Below are 26,384 nucleotides of genomic sequence, written 5' to 3'. Positions count from 1 at the left end.
TTTCCCTAAATATCTCATCCGGTTCACTTTTACAGTAACTCAAATGCACTACTTCCCCTGCATCTCCACCCTAAGTGAGTACCATTCTTCAATAATCAATGGCATTTCTCCTTACTTCTGATGCTTCCTATCAATAAGGAAGGATTCTATTATTCTTGTCAGTACACCATTCCCAATCAATCATGTTTCACTTATACTGAATTTTAGGCACACATCTTTATTGGTACAAATTCATCCCTTTATTCCTCACACTGCTTATATTATAACACACAAACTCATAACCTACCTGTTTGTTTGTTTACACTTGGATAAAGGATTAAATGAAGAATATAATTTCTTGCCAGTTTGAATTAAATGTTTTTAATTCATTCATTCAGCAATTTAATGCCTATCACAATTTATGGACAAAAAATACTGGTGTTATTGATGGGCAGTAATGGCATTGATGGTGATAGTGTCGTGTGTATTTGGAGAATTAAGTAGTAGGGGGGAGGCAGTGAGATGTGTGACAGTAGAATAGCGTGCCCTCCTGCAATGAGTCCTTGGAAATGTCATGTAATAATATAAAAAAGTGACATGCTTACAGCAATTCCCTTCCCCCTCCTCCAAAAAAAAAAAAAAAAGAGAAAGAATTAGACTTAAAGCCTGAAGTCCTAGGAAGTGAACCCTCTCTGCATTCTAGCAAGAGGCTTTAGTTGTTGAGGTCTTCTAAGAACAATGGTTTCTCATATCTTGGTATTAGGCTGGTTTTTAAGAGAAGCTGCTTTTTTTTTTTTTTTTTTAAAAAAAAAAGGTTTTATTTTTCTGGATGGTCTGGCACCTCCTTTAGCATTAGCATTATCTCAGCTTATTTTGGTAACATTTAATCCCAACTATGGCTTCTGAGCAAGATTCACAGTGGTGACAACAGTATTCATAGGTCTATATTGATACAATAAGGTGGAAGTGTTGTTGAAACCTAACAACACTTCTGTGTGGAAACTGTGATACGTATGGTATTAATTCATTGCTACTTATGATATAAACAGAAGCAAAGGGACAAAATACTGAAATTCTTTGCAGATAGTAATGATTCCAATAAGCAAATGAGTGAAACACAATGAAAAATGGCAAAGGATGCTGAGCATGACTGAATGATTTTGATAACATCAGGACGATGAAGTACAGTAATTAATACACCTGTACAAGTAGAGGATATTCTATTAGACCTCCAGGGAGTAGGAACTCATCGAGGGAGGCCATACTATTTGCACCAGCTGTCATACCTGTTCTTGAATTCATTCATGCTACTTGCACACATAACATCCAATGACAATCCATTCCAATCACACATAGTCTATGAGGACTATCACAAGAGAAAGTTCTGCCCCCCCCCCATTTTAAACCAATTTTAATTGGTTTAAAAGTCATATCATCATCATTATCTATTAGGACACATATTAATACAAACTGAGTTGTGCTCAAAAAAAAAAAGTAATATAGAATATGCCTACTCACACAACATAACATTCAGGTATATATGAGTAGAACTAATCTAAGATGGCATGGCGTCATAAACAAAATGGGAGAGAAAGGGCTAGCAAAACAGTTGTTTGATGCCAGAATGGCAGGAGAATAATCCAGAAGAAGAAGAAAAAGATCTAGAGGCCAAAATCTAATATATATCAGTATTAGAGCCTTGACAAGTAGTAGATCAATCAGGAGGAAAACTGTCAACATGAAGTTAGTAATAATGTAAACATCTTTCAGTACTACTGTAGTAGCATGTATATGAGGGGGGACCCAAAAATAACCGAAATTATTATTATTTTTTAAATTTATTAAAGTTTATAATACCATATTCTATTCTCTTTCAAAGTACTTTCCATGTGAGTCTATGCACTTGTCCCAACATTTTTTCTGCTGATGGAAACAACTGGAATATTGTTTATGGCCTTGAGTAACTTTTCTTTATCTGTGGGGATAAAAAAAATCACATTGAGAGAGATCAGGTGAGTAGGGAGGGTGGGGAACAACTGCCATGTTATTTTACATAAAGAACTGTTGGACAGACAAGGCCATGTGGCCTGGGACAGTGTCATGGTGCAGCAACCAATCTCCCCACACTCCACATTTCTGACTGTTTTCGTTGCACACTATCATACAATCTTCTCAAAACACTGAGATAAAAATGTTGGTTCACTGTCTGTCCAGGAAGAACAAATTCTTCGTGCACAATTCCATTCACATAAAAAAAAAAAAAAAAAAAATCAACATTTTCTTGAAATTTAATCAAACTTGACATGCCTTCTTAGGTCTCAGTGAATTTTCAAATTTGATTTACAAATCTTCTGTTGAAATTAGCTGGCACAAACTCTGTGACAAATTTATCTCTTTAGAAACTTGCTCAATGGTCTTTCAACAATTTTCATTTATTGGCTGCCAAACCTTTACAATGTTTTCATAATTTTGGCTTGTTGAAGGTCAGCTAGATTGTGGTTGGTCTTCAACTGACACGTCCCCATTTTTGAAATGGGAAAAACCCCTTGTAAACCTGCATTTACCCTAAAGCATCATCCTTAAAGGCTTGCTGAAGCATAACAATAGCCCAAAAGAAAACAAAATTTCACACACACACACACACACACACACACACACACACACACACACACACACACACACACACACACACACACACACACACACACACACACAGTTCCTTGTGGTCAGCTAGAAAATGCATGCATGACAAGTTCAGATTCTGGTTATTTTAGGGTACCCTCTCGTAAGCCTTGAGGATGCATTATAAGAATTTGGTGATGATGAGTAATGCAATTAAAACTTAAAAAATAATATATTATGAAATTATTATTTCTTTAGTATTTCATATTTTTTACCAATCTGAAATTATATGACATACTGGTCCAATTGTCGAACAGCTTTGTTGAAGATTATACAGTATATTCTGGTAGAAAGAAACAAAATTATGTCACTATGTTGGTTAAAGGATATGTGTATCACATTTAATGCTGTCTTGAGAGAATATGACAATTACAACTAGCAGTAAAAGAATGTTTTTCCCACTAAAAATCTATCTCCGCTAAACACACACTGTTTCTGAAAGAAAAAAAAATTATAAAACATAAAAGCAATCACGTCAGATAATTTTCAAGAATGTGAAATAATGTTTCATTTACAAGCAAAGTTTGGAATAATTATCTGTGAATCACTGAAAAGGAGGATGAAAATCCTTCAACATCTATAAGATAACCGATAAATGATATCCCTGATTTTAAGAACAACATTCTTGAAATCAGTTATATCATATAATCTCAAGGAATGGGCCTTAATGTATTGTATATATTTCATAACTGAAAATGAATTACTTTACATTAAAAAAAAGCTATTATATGTGTGTGTATGAAGAATATCTTATTAGTGATTATGGAAAATTAACATAATTTAGCATGTTGCTTATCCATTTTTAATTTGGGTGCATTTGAAGTTCCAACCTCTCTTCAAAATACAGAACCAGTATTTGCTTTTGTATGTGCAATGTTTAAACTAGAGATTAAAAATAAGTTATTCCAATATTTGTTTTTATGCGTGTTCATGTATGTTTGTGTTTGTAATAAGAAATACAGGAAATATACACACAACAATTAAATGATTCTGCAAATTATATTCTGCTACCAACATCTTTTATCAAAACCAACTGCGATGAACGATTCAATTCAACCATTTAACATAAATTATATAAAACAGATCTTTCAATCCACATGCCTTTAAGTTTTGAAGACTCATCACTGTACATAACAAGGCACATAGGTTGAAAGAAAGTACTTCCGATGTCGGCACAGCAACTTACGTAATTTTTTCTTTGTAATGTGACTGAGGATAAACATCAAGGAGACCCACTTACTTCAGACATGATTCTATTGTCAGTGCATATTTTACATACAGAAAGAAAATATATACACAACTTTTATGTACCAGCTACTAACACGTTAGACATCTGTCATAATCGTAAATGTGAGTCTAAATCTGTAGGATGTCCATTCATTTCTCGCCTATCCTTTGGAAAGTATGCCTCGTGTAAGTTCGCAATACTAGAGCCCGTGATGGCCCCAAGTTTGTGCGGAAGAGGGGAAGGGACTCTGTTGCCATGGAAATTTGCATGATTCTGTACAGGGAAAGTGCATGGGATCAGAGGTGGAGGAAGGCCATTGACGGCAACAGTAGGTGCTGTAGTCTTGGTTCTAACGGCAGAGGTACACAAACTGTTCAGATATGGACTAACTGGAGGAGAAAAGAAACCGGACACTGAGGCAGGGGGTAACGTTGAAGAGGGTGGCGGAGCTATGTATGGAGGATCATTTGTTCTTAGGGGAGGAGGAAGTAGCTTGGTGCGGTCATAAGCTACAACCTGATGTTCCCGGTCAATTAGCTGACGATCAAGATCAGTTACTGGTGGTCCAGCTAGTTGTCTAGTTAATTCAGTACTACCACAGCAACTTCGAGAGGACACAGGCATCACAGTTTGCAAAGATTCATATCTACGTTCTTGCTCTAGATTTCTGGTTTGCAAGAGATCTCTAGTACGATAGTGATCGGTGGCACCAGTTACAGTTGTAGTAGCACTTGGTGATGATACCACAAGAGGACCCCATGGTGCTGACACCTGAGAATGTGGGTGGTCTTTTGGAACTAATCCGAGTGGTCCCACAGCATGAGTACGTTCCAGCGTATTCAAAGTCATGGAGTTGTGAGTAATGTTCCTAGTTAATGTAGTACTTTCAATTTCGGTGTGAGGTGTGCTTCCAGTTCTTTTACGTTCTCCAACATATAACTTGCTGTTGCTTTTAACAATGTCATCATCCCTCCTTTCTTGTTTCACTTTAATGTCTAATTTAGGAAGAGCACCGTCATACCTGGAGGTGCCACTATGAATTCCAAACACTGGAGATCGTGCTACTTCTCTTCTTTCTCTAATCCTATCCCATTCTCTGACTTCACCATTCTGAAGATTTGCAGCAGTCCTTGCTTGATGTAATAAACGAGCATCTCTGTCTCTGTGAAATAAAATAATAACAACAATTATAAAAATAATACTTCAAACAATCAGTCTATAACATAACTTTAAAAGTACTAGAGAGAGAGAGAGAACAAAGATGGGAAAAGAATACCTATTAATTATATTTCTAATGGTTAAAACCAACCAAAAAGGGGAAAGAAAGTTGAGCTTACCATTACAGTTAGAATTTGTGCAATAAAAGTATTAGTTATTAAAGAGTGAATAAAATTTTGTGTTCAACTCTAGGAGATGATATTTTCCACTTCATTTTCAAGCTAAAAATGTAGAGAATATTTTGAAATGAAGATTGTTTATTATTGAATTCAAGAGATAAGTCTACATCAGAAATGGACAAATAATGGCCATAAATAATCTAAACCAAGTCAAAATTCTTTTTTTTGTGTTTATTTTGAATAAATTTTCAGTATATCACAGACTGGTCAGATTCAAGGTCTTTATTATGAGATCTTTATTCCAAACTCTGCATTATCTCCAGGTGATGTATCAAGGGGCATGTGACAATTTGTCACAGTGCAAACACTTAATTATAAGAACATATTTAGTAGTTAACAAACATTTTTAAATGGATGCTTTATATCATGAATGATTTTTCATTGATTTTATTTCTGACAATGAATTAGAAAAAAATGAAGTGTGAATAAGGGATAACAAGAATGGAATTTTTAATTCTTGGCAGAAAGTTTATTACTGTTTTTCAAAAATATCGGTTCAAGAATGATGCTAAAGGAACATAAATTAAAAAGACATTATATAATTAATTATTTTTCTAAATAATAAAAACAATACTGAAGCTTCTAAAATTACAAACTGTCATTTAACCCTGAGGAGGTCGCCGTCAAAAAAAAATTGCAGCGTAGGTCGTGTGTATCTGAGAGATACATCCATTACTAGTATGTGCTAAAATGAAATTTAAAAAAAAAAAAAAAAAAAAAACTGCAAATATAATATTTGTTGTTTTAAGGATACTTGCGACATAAGACTGAATGATATAATCACGTAATCACAAGAAAGATATTTATTTAACCAAATATTTCGGTCTGGAAATAGCAGACCATCGTCGGTGGTATTACAAGAACAGTTTAAAAAATATACAAGCTAGAATACTAACAATAGATCGTTGAAATTAGAACATGCCGCGTGATGTTATATCACTAAGTATGAAACGAAATATTTTGAAGTAGAAACATGATTGAATTTGCTATTAAAAAAAAAAAAAAAAAATTAATGAGTAATCTTGATTAGGCTTTCCCAGATTTTTGATATAGATATGCAGTCATTACGATTCAGGTTGGGATGATGGAGCAAGGCCTCCACGCTTTCCTTGAACAAACGTTCGAACCTATAACGGGATCTATGTAAGACTGGACTGGACGTTCTCTTGAAAAAAGAATCCAAGAACATCAATCATCCATTCTTCACAATAAACCTGAAAAGTCTGGTTTGGCTCAACACGGGATTGAAACTGACCACAGCATCCTTTGGTCCAAAACGCGCCTCTTACATAGATCCCGTTATAGGTTCGAACGTTTGTTCAAGGAAAGCGTGGAGGCCTTGCTCCATCATCCCAACCTGAATCGTAATGACTGCATATCTATATCAAAAATCTGGGAAAGCCTAATCAAGATTACTCATTAATTTTTTTTTTTTTTTTTTTTTTTTTTTTTTTTTTTTTTAATAGCAAATTCAATCATGTTTCTACTTCAAAATATTTCGTTTCATACTTAGTGATATAACATCACGCGGCATGTTCTAATTTCAACGATCTATTGTTAGTATTCTAGCTTGTATATTTTTTAAACTGTTCTTGTAATACCACCGACGATGGTCTGCTATTTCCAGACCGAAATATTTGGTTAAATAAATATCTTTCTTGTGATTACGTGATTATATCATTCTGCAAATATAATACATGATGGTTTATCAAGGGTCAAAGCTGTATAACTGAGAGGAGACCTCCACATAGCCTTTAAAGGAATGCGGAGAACCGACCAGGGCTTCTGACCTAATGTCCAATCCTCACCTTCTCGTGGTGCACCCTGTTGGGTATCTACTTTGATACTGAATGAACGAGGATGGGCTGGCAATTTGGGATTTAGCCGACCAAATTGTATTCTTATTGGTTAAATCAAAATAAAAAATGATGGTACAACATGACAAAATTTCATGCCGGCTGGGGCGTCGCCCGGTTAAACAAGGCCCCCGTTGTTTTCGCCAGGGAACCAGGGCGAACAGCGAAAAGTCAGCTACTGGAACAAATATGAAAACAAACCCCAACTCAACATCACCAGAGTTAAAGATCGGTACTATCAACGTAAGAAGCCTGAATGGCAAAGAAATGGAGCTAGCTGAGGAATTAGATAAGTACCAGATCGACATAATAGGGGTGACCGAAACAAAAAAGACCAAAACTGGTGAGGTCTTTCTGAGCAATAAATACAAAATGTTATATTCAGGCAATGACAATCAAGGAAAAGAAGGAGTAGCCATAGTATTCAACACAAAATACGAGGCTAATCTTCTTGAATGGCAGTCAGTCTCAAGTAGAGTAATGTGGGCAAATATGAGAATGGGGAACTGGACAATGAGACTTATTTGTGCCTATGGTCCCACAGAAGGTTCTACTAAGGTAGAAGTAGAGGAATTTTTTTGAGGCTTTAGAAAAAGCAACTGACACAATGAAAAAGGAAAAGTTGGTCCTTGTTGGGGATCTAAATAGTAGAGTAGGAAATGATTGTGAGACATACAAAAATATTTTGGGAAAATTTGGAGAAAAGAGCAAAGCTAATAATAATGGCAAATATCTGTTGGATTTCTGCTCAGGACATGGACTGGTTATTACTAACACCATGTTCCAACATAAAAATGTGCACAAATTCACATGGAGAGAAGAGACTAGGAATAAGAAAAGTCTCATTGACTATGTTATTGTTGATAGTGATGTTTTCTCCCTGGTGCAGGACACCAGAGTGTACAGAGGATTTGAAATTGGAAGTGATCACTATTTAGTCTTGAGCAGGATAAAATTGAATTTCATATTGAAAAGAATAACATGTAAGAAAGTTTTAAAGCGAATAAAAGTTGAGCAGCTCTCAGATGTGAACTGTAGACTAAAATACAGAAATATTATTGAAAAGAAAATGAAAGAGTTTGAGAACAGGAATCAAACCTTGGAGATTCAGTGGCAAACTCTGAAGGAAACATTGATTGATTCTGCCAGAGAGGCATGTGGTGAGGTTGTGTGCAAGGATAAAAAAATCAGAACTCCCTGGTGGACACAGGAAGTTAAAGAGGCAGTGAAGGAAAAGAAGAAAGCATATCAAAAGTTCCTGGCAAATAAGTCAGCTTTTACTCTTACAGAATACAGAGACAAATGTAAGAAAGCTAAACAGTGTGTAAAACTGGCTAAACAAAAGTCATGGGAGGACTTTGGTAAGAATATAGAAAATAAATATCAAGAAGGTGGCAAAATATTCTGGAGGTTGTTGAAGAAGCTTAGGAATGGAGGAAAGTGTGCTGTAAAAGGAATTAGAGATGATAAAGGTGAAATGAAAACAGGAGAAAAAGATATCCTTGAAGTATGGAGTAATTACTTTGAAAAACTGCTAAATGAAACAAGCAGTGATGACAGCACAGTGGTAAAAAACACTGACCAGGCATGCAGTCAGGAATACATATCCATACTTGAAGTAGAAAAAGCCATCAAAGGCTTGAAATGTGGAAAGGCAGCAGGAATAGATGATATTCGACCAGAAATGCTGAAGTATGGTGGTATAAGAGTCTTACAGTGGCTGCACTGCATAGTTCAGAAAGCCTGGACAGAGGGACGAATTCCCGATGATTGGAGTAAAGCTCTCATAGTACCCATATATAAAAAGGGAAATAAGACTGAATGTGAGAATTACAGAGGTATTTCCCTACTGAGTGTTCCCGGCAAGATCTATGCAAGTATACTTGAGAAACGGTTGAGAAGAATTGTGGAAGAAAAGCTTGGTGAAGAACAAGCTGGATTCAGGCCAAATAGAGGCTGTCAAGATCAGATCTTCACTTTACGACAAATAGTCGAGAAAGCATGGGAATATAACAAAGATCTGTATTTAAGTTTTGTCGATTTGGAAAAGGCATATGACAAGGTGCCAAGAGAGAAGCTATTCAATACGCTGCAGTTATATGGTGTCAATGGGGCATTATATCAAGCAATACTTAGTCTTTATTTGAGTTGTGAGTCAGCAGTTAGAATTGAAGGAAGTTCAGGAAGATGGTTTAATGTTAAATCTGGTTTGAGACAAGGATGTACATTATCCCCTCTGTTATTCATTATCTATATGGATCACATTATGAAGGAATGTGGTATTAAACCTGATATCAAAATTGGAGATGTTAATGTCAGCTCTTTGCTTTATGCGGATGATGTTATACTTCTAAATAAATCCGCTACAAGTCTGCAAGATTCTCTGACTAAATTGAATAGCTGTTGTAATAGATATGGTATGAAGGTCAGCAATAAAAAGACAAAGACAATGAAAATAGGCAGAATCATTGAAAATGTCAACTGTGTTGTGAATGGAGAACCTGTGGAACAAGTAAAACATTTCAGCTACTTAGGCACAATTTTTACTGAAGATGGTAAACTAAATATAGAAATAGACAACAGAATCAGCAAAGCTGGTATCGTGGAAAGTCAATTGAATAAATTCATATGGAATAAGAGAGAAATTAGTCGGAACACTAAATTAGCTGTATACAAGACTGTGTTCAAACCAATTTTAACTTATGGGTCAGAAGTAAAACACTTGACCAAAGACTAGAGACCGCAGATATGAGAGTCCTGAGAAAGATTAGAGGCGTGAACAGATGGCATCAATGGCAATATCATATTAAAAATGAGGATATTAGGAAAGAACTTGACATTGTCAGCATCCAGGAATGCATTAGCAGAGCTAATCTCAGATGGTATGGTCACTTAAATAGAATGGGAGAGGAAAGATTAGCAAAACAAGTGTTCTCTGCCAGGTTGGCAGGAAGACCAAGATATAGGTGGATTGATACGGTACAAAGTGCCTTAGATGATAGAAATATAAGATCTGATAATGTTGGAGTCTTGACAAGTAACAGACTGATTTGGAGGAAAATTGTAGATAGGAAGTTAGTAATGATGTAATTTTTTCATGTAGTACTGTCATATCCTGTACACCCCTTGAGGGTACATGGCAGGAATTTGATGATGATGATGATGATGATGATGGTTTATTTATTTGCAGTTTCAGGTTTATTTATTTACAATCTAGAAATTATTGAACAAAGAAAAACAACAACAACTAAACCAATACTATACTGACATCGGAGTTCGCGGTATCTCTCAGATACAATTTACTATCAAATATCACTTTCACTTTCAACTCTATCATTCCCAAATGGGTATTAGTCAGTAATCTGGGACTCAGTCAACTAAGACTGCATTCAGTAATGACTGAAACTACAATGCAAGATGATGGCAAAAGAAGATCATGCCAGCTAGGCATGATCTTCTTCAGTTATACAAGGACTCTGCTGTTTTCTGATGACAACCAGAGCGAAGAGTCCACTACCTGAAACAACCTCAACCTATGAAGAACTATCTAATTTGGAAAGAAGTTGTTGTATTGTAATTAATCATGATATATTACTGTACTGAACTGTCATAATATCTGGTACACCAGAAAATGATGATGATGAAGACAGAAAAAGACAAGCATAAACAATTAGAAAAAATTACATATCAACTTTCATCTTCTGGACTTCATATATATTACTTATGACACTGAAAAAGCAAAGAAAGGAGCAAAACAGATGAAATTTTCAAAACGTTTCCAATTTTAAGCAAACTGTTGTAAGACAAATTTCAAAAAAATAAAAAAATAAAAAAATACAGTGCTTCAGGAAATGTCCAAATTTTTTTTTTGTTTCAATGGGACCACCTGCTATTATAAATATCAGTTTCCTTATTTTTCTTAGTTAATTTTTTTTTCTGATATATGAAAAATTACTAAATGATGGATGTAACCCAGTTGAAGGATATGAAATGATGTTCAGTTTACTTCAAAAAAAATAACATATCTGAATATATAATTCTGAAAAAAATTAAAGGAAAATAACAACAACTTCAAATAAATTTAATTTAAAAATTTTTGTAATCCTCAAATCATAGGATGCACATTTACTACAACAGCAGACTGAAACGTCCCCCCCCCCCTCAATGCAATAATATAACTTATTTCACAATGTCCTTTCAGCATTAATACTGTTTCATAAATCTGACAGTTTTGTGAAAATATGAAGTTGAACTTTAATATTTATAATCAAGAAAGTATTTTTTTTACTGTACTTAATTAAGTACAATAACTTATAATTTTTTATAGTTGTGTCACCAAAGAAAAATATATCCTATGATTATAGATGAAGCATAACTTGCAAAATACTTTATGTCTTTTCTTTTAAAGTTCCCACACATGAACAAGAAGATATAGAACCTACAAATTGAACTGTACATGGGGGGGAAAAAAAAGTGGAACAATTCATAATTTCGTGTTGGGGTCATGTTATTCTTTTCTACATTGTTTCAATTTTAGAATATGTACTGCAAAAGCAAAAACAAATGACAAATTTTTCAGTTAACTTCTTTCCCCTAGCTAGTATTCATTATGGATTATGCAATAAAGTGAGCTTATTATATCGGTTAACTTCATGCATTTCTTGGTCTTTTTTTTGGGGGGGGGGGGAGGGATCTCAGTTTCTGTAAGAAAAACCCTATTATCCTCTCATCAAGATAAAAAAATGTACTTAATCTCTAAAATCCGCCCCCCCCAAGTATTTTATTTTATTTTTTGCAATACTATATCCTAATAAGTAGGAGTTTCATACCGTGAAGTGTTTGGAGAACATTTCCTAGAAGAAGCCAATAAATAATAAGATAATAAGAATAGAAAGACCTGTAAAAACTGCACTGATTTTTTTTTGGAAAATATAATTAATTTTTGTTACTACTATAGTATAGCCCTTGGGTCTTTATATTACACACTCTTCTGTATTTTCTTTGTGAACTTGGAAAAAAAAAAACAACTGTACTTTTGTGTTTTCTTAAAATCAAAAGATTTTTGTTTAAAAAAATTATTTTTTTCTTCTTTTTTTTTTTTATTAAATAAAATATATATTATATTTTTTCCAGTCTGCAGCTACTCACCAGTTGGTAAAATCTACTTGTCATGGGCAAGTGCATTTGTTTAGCACAGGGCATGATAATTGTTCAGATCATTCCAAAGTAATGATGCTTTTCAGCATATATTATTATTATTATTCACACCTCCAAGGAGTCCAAAGACTCATTGAGGGAGGGCATCTGCTCTACAACTCTCCACCTCCACCATCCACAAACTGCAACCACCTTCATCATCTACACCAGCGTCATCTACCACTGACCACCACCACCACTATTTTCACAGACAATCACAAACATCCATGCCCACGGCAGGCGAACCCACAGCCTTTTGGCTGGAGAGCGGATATGCTAACCACTCAGCCAACCATATCACTAAGAATATGTCTATGCTAATGTACATGGATATTACAGTTAAATTTCAACATAGATGAGTTAACATTTTCCCAGTTTTAAAAGCTGAACATTAGAAAGGATGCAGGTGACAGAAGAATATGTTGAGCATATGTTTATAATTTCAAGAAAGGGAATAATGTGAAGATGGCTACAAAAACATTTAAGATGTTTATGCTAAGGAGTCTCGAAATTTAAGGAAATGCCAACAGTGATTTCAGAAGTTCCAAGTGTGATAGGCCAAGAACTTAACAAGTAAGTTTGGGATGCTGATTACACTTGAAAATAATATATTTTGCTGTAACTGTTTTCATATGGACCACTGCACAGTTCATCTCACTTGAAATATTTGGAAAAAGTCTTAGATATGGCAAGTTCCATAACCAAACTGATCAGAAATGTACTTCAGTGAATATGTTCCAGTTACCAACCTGAATTAGAACTTCTGCCAGCATTTCCTCACACACACACCGAATAAACATTTGCATTTCAATGTATACAAATGTGCTGTCAAATTGCAAATGTTTATCCAGTCTGTAAGGTTCTGTATTTATGGACAGAGCTTCAGAAATACAACTAAAATCTACTAGCCACACAAAAAATTTTAATTGCCCAAGGTATAAGCCTACTTTATATAAATATTGTTATAAGTAATGTTTTAAAAAACTAAATGTTATGATAAAACAGAAGTGAGTAATGTATTCTTTAATTTTCACTATACATCACACATAATTACACAGAAATATGCTTTCCTTGACTGTGGGTATAACATGTATGCTGTAACACAACTTTACAACTCAGCTTATCTTTTGTTTACTTTTCATAATGAGGAATGAATTTATATAAATTATCATAATGAATAATTTGAACCGCGCGGTTAGCCTAGTGGCTTTGTGCTTCGCAACCATATGCCTGGGGAAGGAGTGTCCCAGGTTCGATTCCCGTTGTAGACGTGAGGAATTTGAGGATCTTCCTCAGGCATAGCCAAGTTAGCCGGTCTTGGGCGCGGTCAGTAGGGTTTTTCCACCAGTTTATCTGGCGTTTTTCATCCCGCAAACAGGCAAACCGGCCCCATGAACATACGCCTCTACAGTCAAAAATATATCCCCCCCCAGCGGCAGACCAGGCAACGGGCCGGTTGGGAGTAGTACTAACAAGAAGTCGCATCTAAAGTAACACGCGGACCCTGCATGGGAAGCGGGAATAACGCGTAGTAGAAGAAGAAGATCATAATGAATAATTTAATAAGAAAGAAATAATAAAATTTATGAAAACAAGAAAGTAGGTAACACTGTCTGTGGAGCCAGACTCACTTCTCATGATGTACTCAGCCATATGATCAGGTCTTGGATTTGTCTCTGCAGCTAATTATATTTTTTTAAATAACAGCATTAAGAAGCATTTTCATTATGTAAAATGTTCAGGTATTTAACTACACTAAGCTAATTCATGTTGTGAGCTGTAAAAATAAGCTCAGGACAATACTATATTATGACTGCACACCTACTTTAAGGAGTAGAGACGTTGGAAGAATGAGATACATAGATGTACTATAGTATTTAAAGTAGATTGTATCTATTTTCATTTTTGTGTTTATAATTACTGGTTTATTTTGTTAATGAAATTATATTGTACAATTAATTTTTTTTAAAAATAATAGATTGTCTATTACATAAGGCGTGTGTACTATATATGTGTGTGTAAGGTTAATATTGAACAAAATCAATGCATTAATATGATTCAAAATTTATTTACTAAAAATGATAACTGTAATTAATTTAATTAATTCATGATATAAATGTTGGGGAAAGAAGATATGACAAGTGAATTTTTTAATGACTGGTTTTTTTTGTAATCTTTCATAGAAAAGAAAAAATAAAGTTCTAAACCTTAAAAAGGAGATAAAAGGACCAAAGAAAGTGAAGATAACTGCATTATATTATGACTTTTCGAGAAAATTAGCAACTAAAATTGCAAGTGTTTCTGTGATTCTTTAAAAGGGAATGCTGTAATGTTCAAATTAAGGATTTCAAATCCAGAAGTTTCATTTCCAACTGGAAATGAAACTTCTGGATTTGAAACTCTCTGGAAATAAGACTTCTTTAATTACTTCATTGGCAGCTACCTGTGATCAAATAACTTGACAGTGAATGAGATTATGATTATAAATAACAAAATGCAAATTATGAAGAGAAAATAACATATTTTGAACATTTAGAACAAAGCTGAAAAGTCACTCACCTGTGGCAAGTGGGTGATTTCTGGAGCCATAGTTATGACCATTTTTGAATTGATTCATTATTTGGTCAGTTGTTTAGACACACACAAAAGCAACAAAGGTTATGAGGCAACCATATATCAGTAAATTGTGTGTCCTACTATTTTGCATTTTATCAGAATGAAAAATCCCAGTTTTGGTGAAGATTAGAAGATAGCATTTCATCACAATGCTGAGCAATGCCAACAGTAAGTTAATGATAAGAAATCTGCAACACCACAGTTCATAACCCTGGGAAAATTTTGATGTGTGTTGATGGAATATATATGGTACAATTATTCTGAACTGTGACAGTCATAAAACCCGAGTTCAGATTCTATGCCAGCAATTCCAATGTTTGAGCCACACTGCAAGAAAAGCTTCACTCCTTGACCAACACAAGAGTATTATTTTTAAACAGGACAATGAAATCCTCATATTATCATGTGGCACACACATGAACCACATGGGTCACCTATTCAGAGGTCTACTGATCTCAATGGAAAAGAATTTGAAAGTTGAAAAAAGCATTTTACAATATGTGGAATGGAAAGCACATTTAAGACAGGGGCAAAAGGACACAGAAAAATTAATTTCCTGGTGTCAGTGTAGAAACATCCAGTCAATGTTGGTACTGGCCAGAGACAGCTTGTATGTAAAAGAATGACCGATGACTTAAAAGAATTGTAACATACATCCAGCCATAATTAGTTAAAGGCCAGAACAATATAGCAGTAATCTTTGTATATCAGAATATATACATCAGCCAAGTCACACATGGGATACAGTAGCAGTATACTTTAACAAATTCCACCTTCTCTCAGCTAAATACAAATATACTCTTTTCTTTTGAATAAAAATAAACCATATGTAGCAATCTTACAAACACAGAACTAGCAGCAATCAAGATATAAATATAACAAAATCAGACAAAGGTAATGCCACAGTCGTCCTTAAGATCAACTTACATCCATTAGATGAATGAACTAGTCTCCAATAACAGTACCTATCAGCTTGTGAATTCTAATCTGACTAACAGGATAAAGAAAAAAAAAACTGTGAAATTATTTAAGTCTGTCACTTAAATAATTTCTTGACTATCAGACACTGTTAAAAAAAACCCCATTCTGCCTGTTCTCCCAGAACATATGATGTTCCCAAGATACACAAACGTAATGTCCTGTGTCAGTCGATAGTTGAGGGAATAGACAGCCCTAATTATTTCCTAGCCAAGAAATTAGCATCACCATTCAAGGAGTTGGTAGGTCATTCCTCCTCCTATATAAAGAACACACACACACACACACACACACACACACACACAACACTTTATAAACAAAATTAAAAACATAACCCATGGCAAAGATGATTTACTAGTCAGTTTTGATGTTTCTGTCCTTTTCACAAATGTCCCAATCAGTGACAAAATTCTTCTCCTACAGAACGAATTTCTGCCCGACATTATCGCTCTCTTTGTCCATCTACTATGTTCCAGTTACTTCATGTGGCAAAATAAATTTTACCTACAAAAGAAAGTATGGACATAGGCTCACCACTATCCCCCCCCCCCCCCAATTGCTAACTTTTATATGGAAGCTTTTGAGCAACGTATTCTTGATTCCTTTACTCTAAAACCTACAGTTTGGCTTAGATACGTTGACGATGTTTTCGTTATCTGGCCACACAGCTGCCAAATGTTTAACACATTCTTCAGCCACCTGAACAAACAACATGAGCGCATACAATTTACTACTGAAATTGAAAATCAGAACTCACTTCCTTTCCTGGATACTGGTCACGTGTCTTCCCTCAGGCACTCTATCATTGTTTACTGCAAGCCTACACATACTGGCCAATATATATATGCTAATTCATATCACCACTCTTCACAAAAATTTGGAGTCATTAACACCCTCAAAAACAGAGCTATAACAATTTGGTCTAATGAACAACTCTTAAACAAGAATTAAAAATCATTAGCAATGCATTTATAAATAATGGGTATGGCAAAAATACTATTAATAAAGTTCTTGATAAAAAGTAATATAGATTACAGTAAAACCATAGCTATCCCATACATTAAAGGGTTATCAGAAAAAAATTTATAGAATCCTACACTATTATAATCTTAATGCCACTTTTAAACCAAAAATTAAAATTAAATTTTCAATTTTTAAAATTAAAAAACATCAACTCCTCTAAGGATCTTCTCTCCCCATTGGCACACTCTGGAGTTTATTGCATCTATTGAACCTGTAACTTACCTTATATTGGGGAAACTGGACGTACAATCCCTATCCATAAAAAAGAACACAAATGACACATTAAATTTAACAATTTTGGTGAAGCAGGCCTCTCAGATCACCCTTACACCAAATTGATTGGAAAAGTATTTGTTCTTTACATCATACAAAAACCTGGTATGAACAGAAATTTAAAGAAGCTTGGAAAATTCTGACTAACCACCCTAATCTTAACAATAATGGGCATAAAAATCCCAAGAATTTGGATGGCACACATTCAGCCCCACTTAGTTTTCCAGTAAACCCTAACTTTAGGGTTCTAAGCAATTTTTCAATTTTTATTGGCCACTATCCATACCAGTGTGTGTTGTAATTTATATGTATACTATATAGTAGGTGATTATTTATTTTATTTATTAATTTATTTATTTTTCTTTTTGCAAACATGTTGCTCTCTACAAATTTAATTTTGTAACCTAATAGATAATAATAATAATAATAATAATAATAATAATAATAATAATAATAATAACAGGACTCTAGCTTTGATGTAGTAAGTTGTTTTTTTTTTTTTTTTTTATTTTTTTTTTACACCAGAGGTCAGGCCAATAGTTGACTGTTGGTCAATAACTTTAGCATACGATTAGATTGTAATGCAGCTTGTTTCTTTGTATACACTGTAAATTCCAGATGGTGACCTTAATGTGAAGGTCGAAACATCAAGTGTTTATTTTGGTTTATATTAAACTAAAGTTTTACTCTAACACAGTAGTTGTTTCAAAAAAAAAAATAAATAAAGGTTTAGCAAAGTGAGACATTTCAAAAACGGTCTCTCAGATTTACATATTAATCTGTATAATAACAAAATGGAATTTCTACCAAGGAATCTAATGATCTGTGCAAAGGCATGGTCTCATAACCCCAGAGTCTGTACTACTGGACATGCTCTTCCCATTTAATCAAAATATGTCATTTTGCCATTTTGCTTTATTCATGGTGACCATGAATAAAGCAAAGAGCTTCATCTCTAGAGCAGGGTTTCCAGATTATGTAAAAATAAATTAAAAATACAATATATATACATCCTCTGTTCAAAAATAAACCAAACTTTTCAAAAATAGAAGAAACTAGTGGCGCCACCTGTTGTATCTTTTCATTGTTGAAAGCAGCAGCCTTCATTAGTGTTGTGTCAACTGTTTATGACATCTGTTTTATTAGAAGTCGAGTTATAGTACCAAGAGTGACAGTGTGTTTTGACGAAGTCAGAAAATGAGTTTCAAACAGAGAGCTGCGATTGACTTTTGTGTTAAACTTAATAAAAGTTTTACCAAAATGCATAAAATGCTTCAAAAAGCATACAGTGATGAATGCTTATCCTGCACTCAAGTTTACGAGTGGTTTAAGTGATTTCAAAGTGGTCACGAGATGCTTGAGGACGACAAAAAAGCCGGGCTGTCCCAAAACTGGACTGAGCGAAGTTAACATCCAAAAAGTGCGATTTCATCAAAGAAAACCCGAAATCATCCATGAGATTGATTGAAGATGAATTGGAGATTCCAAACTCAACTGTGCACAACATTTTGACCAAGAGTTTGGGCCATTAAACCACTGAAAACGTTCAAGAGACAGTAGCCACAACCCTCAACAGTATCCCAAAAACTGATATAAAAAATTCATTTAACGAATTAATTGACTGTGAAAAACGCTGTATCAAAGCTGAGGGAGAGTATATTGATTGAAATAAATTATTTGAATAATTATAATTGGCTTATGTTCTATTTTCTATCAAAAGTTCAGTTTCTTTTTTGACAGAGGGTGTGTGTGTGTGTATATATATATATATATATATATAATAGGAAAACATTCCTTAGCCTACCCATGGTACCAAATATACTATAGATTTGCAAATAACTTCCATGGGTGGGAGCAACATTTAAAAAAATAATAAAAAATATTAGCCTCTTCACTGAAATAATTTATATCCATCATACTTTTTCAGCCAATAGCTTTCTCCTCTACAAAATCAACAGAACACTACATTATTTCCCAAACTTAACATTCTTCAAAACCCATTCTTCATTCATGTTTTGAAAGATATATTCAAACTTTCTTCAAGCTTTATCAAAAACATCCTCTCTAACATCAAAATCATAGGTGGCTAACAGCAGGCCTGCGGGGCTCATGTGGCCCGTAACATGATTTTGTGCTGCCTGCGGCATGATAAAAACTATATTAAATTATGTGTATTATCCATTTAGGTATTAATTTCGACTGCAGATTTTCTGATTAAATATACTAGTTATATTCATTATTTCTGATGACAGAAGCAATTTATATTCTCAACACGGAATCAAAATTGTTTTAAAAAGATTACTCAATTTATAAAATCTACTGCTTCTCTGTGCAAGTTATAATAGTGGGAGTGGTAGAATTCTATGCACTCCAGAGTAATGCATCATTGAAAGTCATTTGCTCTGCTCTGGTCACAGTGATCAGTTTCGGAGACTCAGTTTCACAGTTAATGGTGTTATTGTTGCAGTTTGTGTCCCTAGCAAGCAGCAACAGTTTTTAATTGATATTCCATCGACTGTTATGTACTTTGTATTCCATTCCTTTGAATTTCTTGTTGTCTACGCTGATGACGTGCTGTTATTTTCAGTACAAAATATCTGTACTTTTATTTCATTAAAGTTAATTACTGTGGTTATCATGTAATTTATTATTTATAGTTATGCCACAGGTATCTTTAAAGATTAGACAATATTTAATATGTTAACTGTCTCAAAATTGGTTTAATACTTAACTGCTGGCATGTACCATCATCATCAGATTCCTGATATGTATTCCTTTTTAGCTGTGTGCACAGAATACTATAATAGGAAGCTATTGTATATGATAAAGTTTTCATTATTAATATTAATACATCCTGTGAACATTTTTCCTCCAAATTAATCTGTTACCATGACTCCCATATTGTCATATTTTATATTTTAGCCTTCTAGGCATTTTTAATTGCATGTAAATGTAACGAAACATAATTCTGGGCTGTATTTTTTGTACCTGCTTACAGAATGAAATGTACCATCTTTAGCCTCAAAGCTGAGGTGATTTGAGGCTAAAGACATTTCTATCAACCAAAATGCTAATATCATTGGATCAGTATTTTCACAAAACTCTTCTTGCGTCATCATCACACAGCCATCAGCCTGCATTTTTCCATTCCTGAAAATTATCAGTATTGGTATATCTATGCCCATGTTTGATTTTGTCCATTTTTTGTTAAAAAAAAAAGCAGGCATGTAGGAATAATAATTAACTAACTTAGTTATTAAATTGCTAAACCAGTTTTCTCCTTTATTCTCTCATTGGTCACCATGCATCTTTGTAGGCACAAAAATATGCAAAATTATATCAGACACGACAATAGTAAATATACTCAGATGGATTGCAAATGGTGCATTCCTGTAGTCCTAAGTGGTGTCCTCTGCAGGTGCAATAGGGAAACCTAATTGCAACTGATTGTCTTGTGATAATGGTCTTCCAGATTTGAGGACAGCAGTCACATTTATTTAGTATACGAGAATGCTACCGAGTTGTATCAGATTCCAAAAACATAGTCATTCAGATTTAAATCTACATCTGTATAATAAAGAGATTTTTTTTCTACCCCGTGTCATTACAATGGTCTGCAGTCCCCACAGTAGCCATAGTGTAAATATTGCACATATTTTCTGCATATATCCATTCAGATATTGGCTGTTTGGTCAAAATATGTTGGTTTGGTAGACCAAATATTATAGAAATATTTAGACATTGGGATAATTTAGATCAAGTGTGACCAACTTCATTCTATACGAGGGCCAATATATGATCAGTGGTAGCATCACAGAACACTTAGACAAAACTTAAATAAAAATAAACTGCATTTTTTTCGAGGCAATAGTTATATGTATTGAAGTACTATATTTGTTAAATCATTTTACTACTGGGAGAACAATATAAAATACATGATTGATTTAAATGTAAGTTGTTAATTTAAGTTGTTAAATTAAATTTAATTACATATTTCTGGTTTTTTACATGTAACACAACTTATTATTATTATTATGTGACACCTCCAGGAAGTCCAAAGACTCATCGAGGGAGAGTGTGCCAGCAGCAGCATTAAATGATTGAGCCCTGTCCAACTACTAACTGCGCTCAAACTTGCTTAGCTTTTTGGATGAGTCATTAGTAGCAGAGGCTCTACCAATCGACCAACCTTAATGAGAACACTGTGGGCGTTCATGTGCAGCAACAAGTTCATCAGAGTCGATTTTAAACGATGAATCGGTGATCATCATTTTTGATAACCACCTGAAGTGGTCATCAAAAATGATGACGCCTTCAAGATTTCAACAAATCCTGAAAGTGGTCATCAGTCAGTCGGCTTCTTTGTGAAAATTTAACCACCCTCATAGTTGAGAAAGTGCATTCACATATGTATGTATGTGCTTCCAAACATAGATGCAATTCTCAAGCTGAAATCACTCAATGCAGGATATTTTTCCCTTGGTACCAGTTTCCAAAAGTCAATGCCCATCTCCACCTTTGACTCACACAACTTTGAAGGTCACACAACTCCAATTGAATAATGTCATGAAAATTGGAGAAAAAGATATCCTTGATGTATGGAGTAATTACTTTGAAAAATTGCTAAATGAAACAAGCAGTGACAGCACAGTGGTAAAAAAACACTTGACAGGTATCCATACAATCAGGAATATATATCCATACTTGAAGTAGAAAAAAGCCACCAAAAACCTGAAATGTGGAAAGGCAGCAGAAGTAGATGATATTTGTGTGAGAGTCAGATTTTCACTTTATGACAGATAGTTGAGAATTTGTGAGAATATGAAAAAGATCTGTATTTAAGTTATGTAGACCTGCAAAAGGTATATGACAAGGTGCCAAGAGAGAAGCTATTCAATACGCTACAGTTATATGGTGTCAATGGAGAATTATATCAAGCAATACTTGGTTTTTATTTGAGTTGAAAGTCAGCAGTTAGAATTGAAGGAAGTACAGGAAAATGGTTTGATGTTAAATCTGGTGTCAGAAAAGGATGTATATTATCCCCTCTGTAATTCATTATCTATATGGATCACATTATGAAGGAAAGTGGTATTAAACATGATATCAGAATTGGAGATGTTAATGTCAGCTCTTTGCTTTATGCAGACGATGTTATACTTCTAAATAAATCCGCTACAAGTTTGCAAGATTCCCTGACTAAATTGAATAACTGTTGTAATAGATATGATATGAAGGTCAGCAATAACAAGATAAAGACAATGAAAATAGGCAGAAACAATGAAATGAAGACATTAAAATAAATATGGAAACAGACAACAGAATCAACAAAGCTGGTATGGTAAAAAGTCAACTGAATAAATTTATATGGGATAAGAGAGAAATTAGTCAACACATTAAATTTGCTGTATATAAGACAGTGTTTAAACCAATTTTAACTTATAGATCTGAGAGCTAGGTTAGAAACAAAAACTCTTGACCAAAGACTAGAGACCACAGATATGAGAATCCTGAGAAAGATTAGGGGCATGAACAGATAGCAGTAATGGCAATATCATATTAAAAATGAGGATATTAGGAAAGAACTTGACATTGTTAGCATCCAGGAATGTGTTAGCAGAACTAATCTCAGGTGGTATGGTCACTTTTGTTAATATTTCCACTCAGGTGGAAATATTAACAACACAAGAAATATAAGATCTGATAATGTTGGAGTCTTGACAGATAGCAGATTGATTTGGAGAAAAATTGTTGATAGGAAGTTAGTAATGATGTAAGTTCTTCATGTAGTACTATTACAATATCCTGTACACCTCAGGAATTTGATGATGATGATGATATATCCTTCACTAGAACATCAAGAATGAATAATTATATGAACAATACTAATCAGCTGATGAGTTATACTCACTCAATACAGCAGCCAGCATTAAATAGATAGAAATTACAGAATATGGATTTTAAACATTTAATAAGAAAACTGAGTAGCTTATTATGAAAACTGGAAAGAGAAAGTAAATCAGTGACATTAAAAATGATACAAGTCCAGATGTAATTGTCAACTGTAACAGAAACCTATCAGGAATTTACATGATAACACAAAAATAATTTGACCATCATTAAGAAGCCTAAAGGAATTTGAGCATGTCCACTGCTTTACCACAACAAAAGTGGAAACTGCCTTGCATTCTGTTGAACCTGATAGAGTAGCTGAGGTTGATAGCATAGCCATATTTCCTCAAGATCTGAGAGAAAAAACACCAAAAAATGGTTTCCTAAATTTTTCTTGAATATCTTTGAGACTGGACAAACTATGCTAAGAGCAAAGATATTGCTGTTACTGATATGTGGAAAGCTGAATGAAATAAAAGCTAGAAACAAATTATGTTATTAAACATAATTTATGTTAATGTACTATAAACACTGAACATTTCTTTTACAGCTTAATATGATGCATCGGCTGTCAAAGACATCTTATCAATTCAGGCCCGATGGGCTGCCATGACAAAGTAACCTGATTAATTCTTACAAAAGGGCAAGTAATTCGATGAGCATTGTCTGCTATGGCTGTAAATTATATATGTTCTTCAAAGACATGGACATACAAAAAAAAACTATTTAGAATATTTCCTGGTAAGAAAATATTGATTTATTTGAACAGGTAGAACAACTGAAAAATATTCATAGAATATAGTCAGAAAAACTGAACTGACTCCCTTTACAGTTCAGTGTTGGGCAACTCTACTGTTTAATTTATACATAGTTCTAAAAATTTATTTCTGCAGACAGTATGCTATAACAATATAAGATAATGTCACTAAAAAAGAAAAATCCTCATTTGTTTTTTGAAAAACTGAGTATTTTGGGAAATGGAGACTATATTCTAATGCAACTACTTGAATTCTAGCACAGTAAATACGAGAATTTTAGTCAATTTTATTAGTGCAAAAGTTCATCATAAAATGCAGCCCATGTATTTGGAGGTGATACTGGATTAAATTCTTTCATATTAGGCATGACTGGAAAAGTCATGCCTAATATGCGCATCTGGTTCTTATCAAGTAAGATAAGAACCAGAAATAATATAATACACAAGCTTACAGGAAAAACTTGCACAAATCTGAAAATCCTTCATACATGACCATGTCAGACAGAATATTTTACTCTGGTCATCTAACATTACACTTGCACAAATTCGCAGTGTGGGTGCACTGCTAAAAGAATATAATACACTTACACTACTTGGAAAGAAGTCAATGGACACCCCTAAGGTGCATTGTGCCATGTAACGAGTCAAGTGTTTGGAGCCAGTAAAAATTGGAGGAAAATGAAGCTCCCAAGTCAGTGCAACTGTGTCTGGTTGAAATGACTGTGAAAAGGAAACTGATGGAATTTGAAAGAGGTGTTTTGATAGAATGCATGTTGCAGGCCTATCTCTTCAGCAAATTTTCAAACCATACTGAGATGTAAGTGCAAGGAGTCAACTGCAAGTACTAAACACACTCACCAAACATGATTGTAGGGTGTTACAAAGGATAATATGTGAAAATTGTCATTCATCAGCTGATAAGTTGAATGAAGAGTTCCCGTTGTCAACTGAAACAAAAATCTGCAAAAAACATTCAGAGCCTAGGCTCACAACATGGGGTTCCATGGTAGGACTGCAATATGCAAGCTCCACATTACCCAAACCAATATGCAGCATTGTCTTCAGTGGTGCAAAGAGTACGTACAGTGGGATGCAGAAGCTCGTAAAGCTCTGTTATGGAGTGACAAATAACACTGCACCCTTTACAGAGCAGATGGATGGGTGTGGGTATGGCAGATGCCCAGTGCATATCTCTTACCAGAGTTCATAATGCCAACTATGAAATTTGGAAGTAGTAGTGTGATGGTATGGTCCTGTTTTTCCTGGTTTGGCCTTGGACCTCTGTTTGTGGGACCACAAACACTGAAGAGTATTTGGATATTCTGGACAATGCAATGCTTCTTACTTTGTGGCATTTCTACAGAACTGACTATTGTCTCTTTCAGAAAGACAATGCACTGTGTCATTGGGCAACTGCTGCAGGGTTTGTGGAAATGAACATCGCCACACTTAACTGGCCTCCACAGAGTCCTGATCTCAACCCTACTGAACATCTGTGGAATGAACTGGAGTGTCGGGTGAGGTGAAGGGACATCTGCCCCACAAGAGTCTATTACATGCCTACAGGAAGAATGGTCCAAAATTCTCATTAATTGATATTATATGCATGTGGAAAGTATGTCCTGTACAATTGTTGCAGTCATTACAGTGAAAGGAATTCTTACATTTTATTAGGGTGGGTGGGTAGGTGGAGAACAAACAGCCTTCCCATGGTTGTTTGTTCCTCACACTATGGTGTCAATTGACTTTTTTTTTTCTAAGCAGCGTATACATCATAAATTAAGGGTACCAAGAAATTATATACTTGGTTTAATCCTTTAAGTGTAAGCAAACAAAGTTTGCACCTGAAATATAATCAGGAATGGGGGGGGGGGGAGAAACAAGGTGTGACACCTTTTGGCTACCTCATATATGAAAATATGACTTCATCACTTCAACCCTTAGTATCACCTCTGGGTCTGGCTCCAACTGATGAGACCTCAATAATGGTCTAAACCTGTCTGGAGTGACTCTTTCCATAATGCATAGCATTATACATATCTGTAAGGATATGTGCTTTGCATTATGAGATACTAAGGCAAGTGATGTGAAGTCATTAGCTTCTATATACAAGTTGCCCCAGTCCTTATTATATTTCAGGCACAAACTTTGTTTGCTTACACTTGGTTAAAAGATTAAACAAAGTACATAATTTCTTGGTATCTTTAATTTATAGTATAACCAAGTGGAAAAACTTCCAACAGTGTATACACCATCGAAATCTTGCACTACATGAGGATATTATCAACTGATAAGTTTAAAAAAATGCTACCCCTCCCCTCCCTCCCACAAGAAGCACTCACCAGGAATTTAGTCTCAAACAATTCTATAATAATTCTAGCAGCAACACTAATGGAGTGAAAAAAATCTTACAACAATCATCAATTAATGTTAATCCCAAACGACTGACCATATGTTCTTCAATATCCAGATCTTATTATATTTATGTTCATATACTGAAATAAATT

General features: G+C 34.4%; 1 protein-coding gene and 1 pseudogene across 1 annotated transcript in view; both read right to left on the bottom strand.

Moving 5' to 3' along the window:
• Window positions 1-3,897: 3,897 nt before the first annotated feature.
• Window positions 3,898-26,384, bottom strand: part of LOC150110013 (uncharacterized) — a 594,272-nt gene continuing 571,785 nt past the window's right edge. The window contains exon 18 of the mRNA XM_090390616.1: window positions 3,898-5,051. Coding sequence (XP_090246742.1) covers window positions 3,998-5,051 — 1,054 coding nt within the window. The 3' untranslated portion in view covers window positions 3,898-3,997. The remainder of the gene's footprint in view (window positions 5,052-26,384) is intronic.
• Window positions 11,610-11,703, bottom strand: LOC150110015 (U6 spliceosomal RNA; annotated as a pseudogene).

Source organism: Typopeltis vanoorti, chromosome 1 (assembly GCF_054136105.1).
Source record: "Typopeltis vanoorti isolate ZY-2024b chromosome 1, IOZ_Tvanoo_1.0, whole genome shotgun sequence".
NCBI classification, from domain to species: domain Eukaryota; kingdom Metazoa; phylum Arthropoda; class Arachnida; order Uropygi; family Thelyphonidae; genus Typopeltis; species Typopeltis vanoorti.
This window is presented reverse-complemented; position numbering and strand designations above follow the sequence as displayed.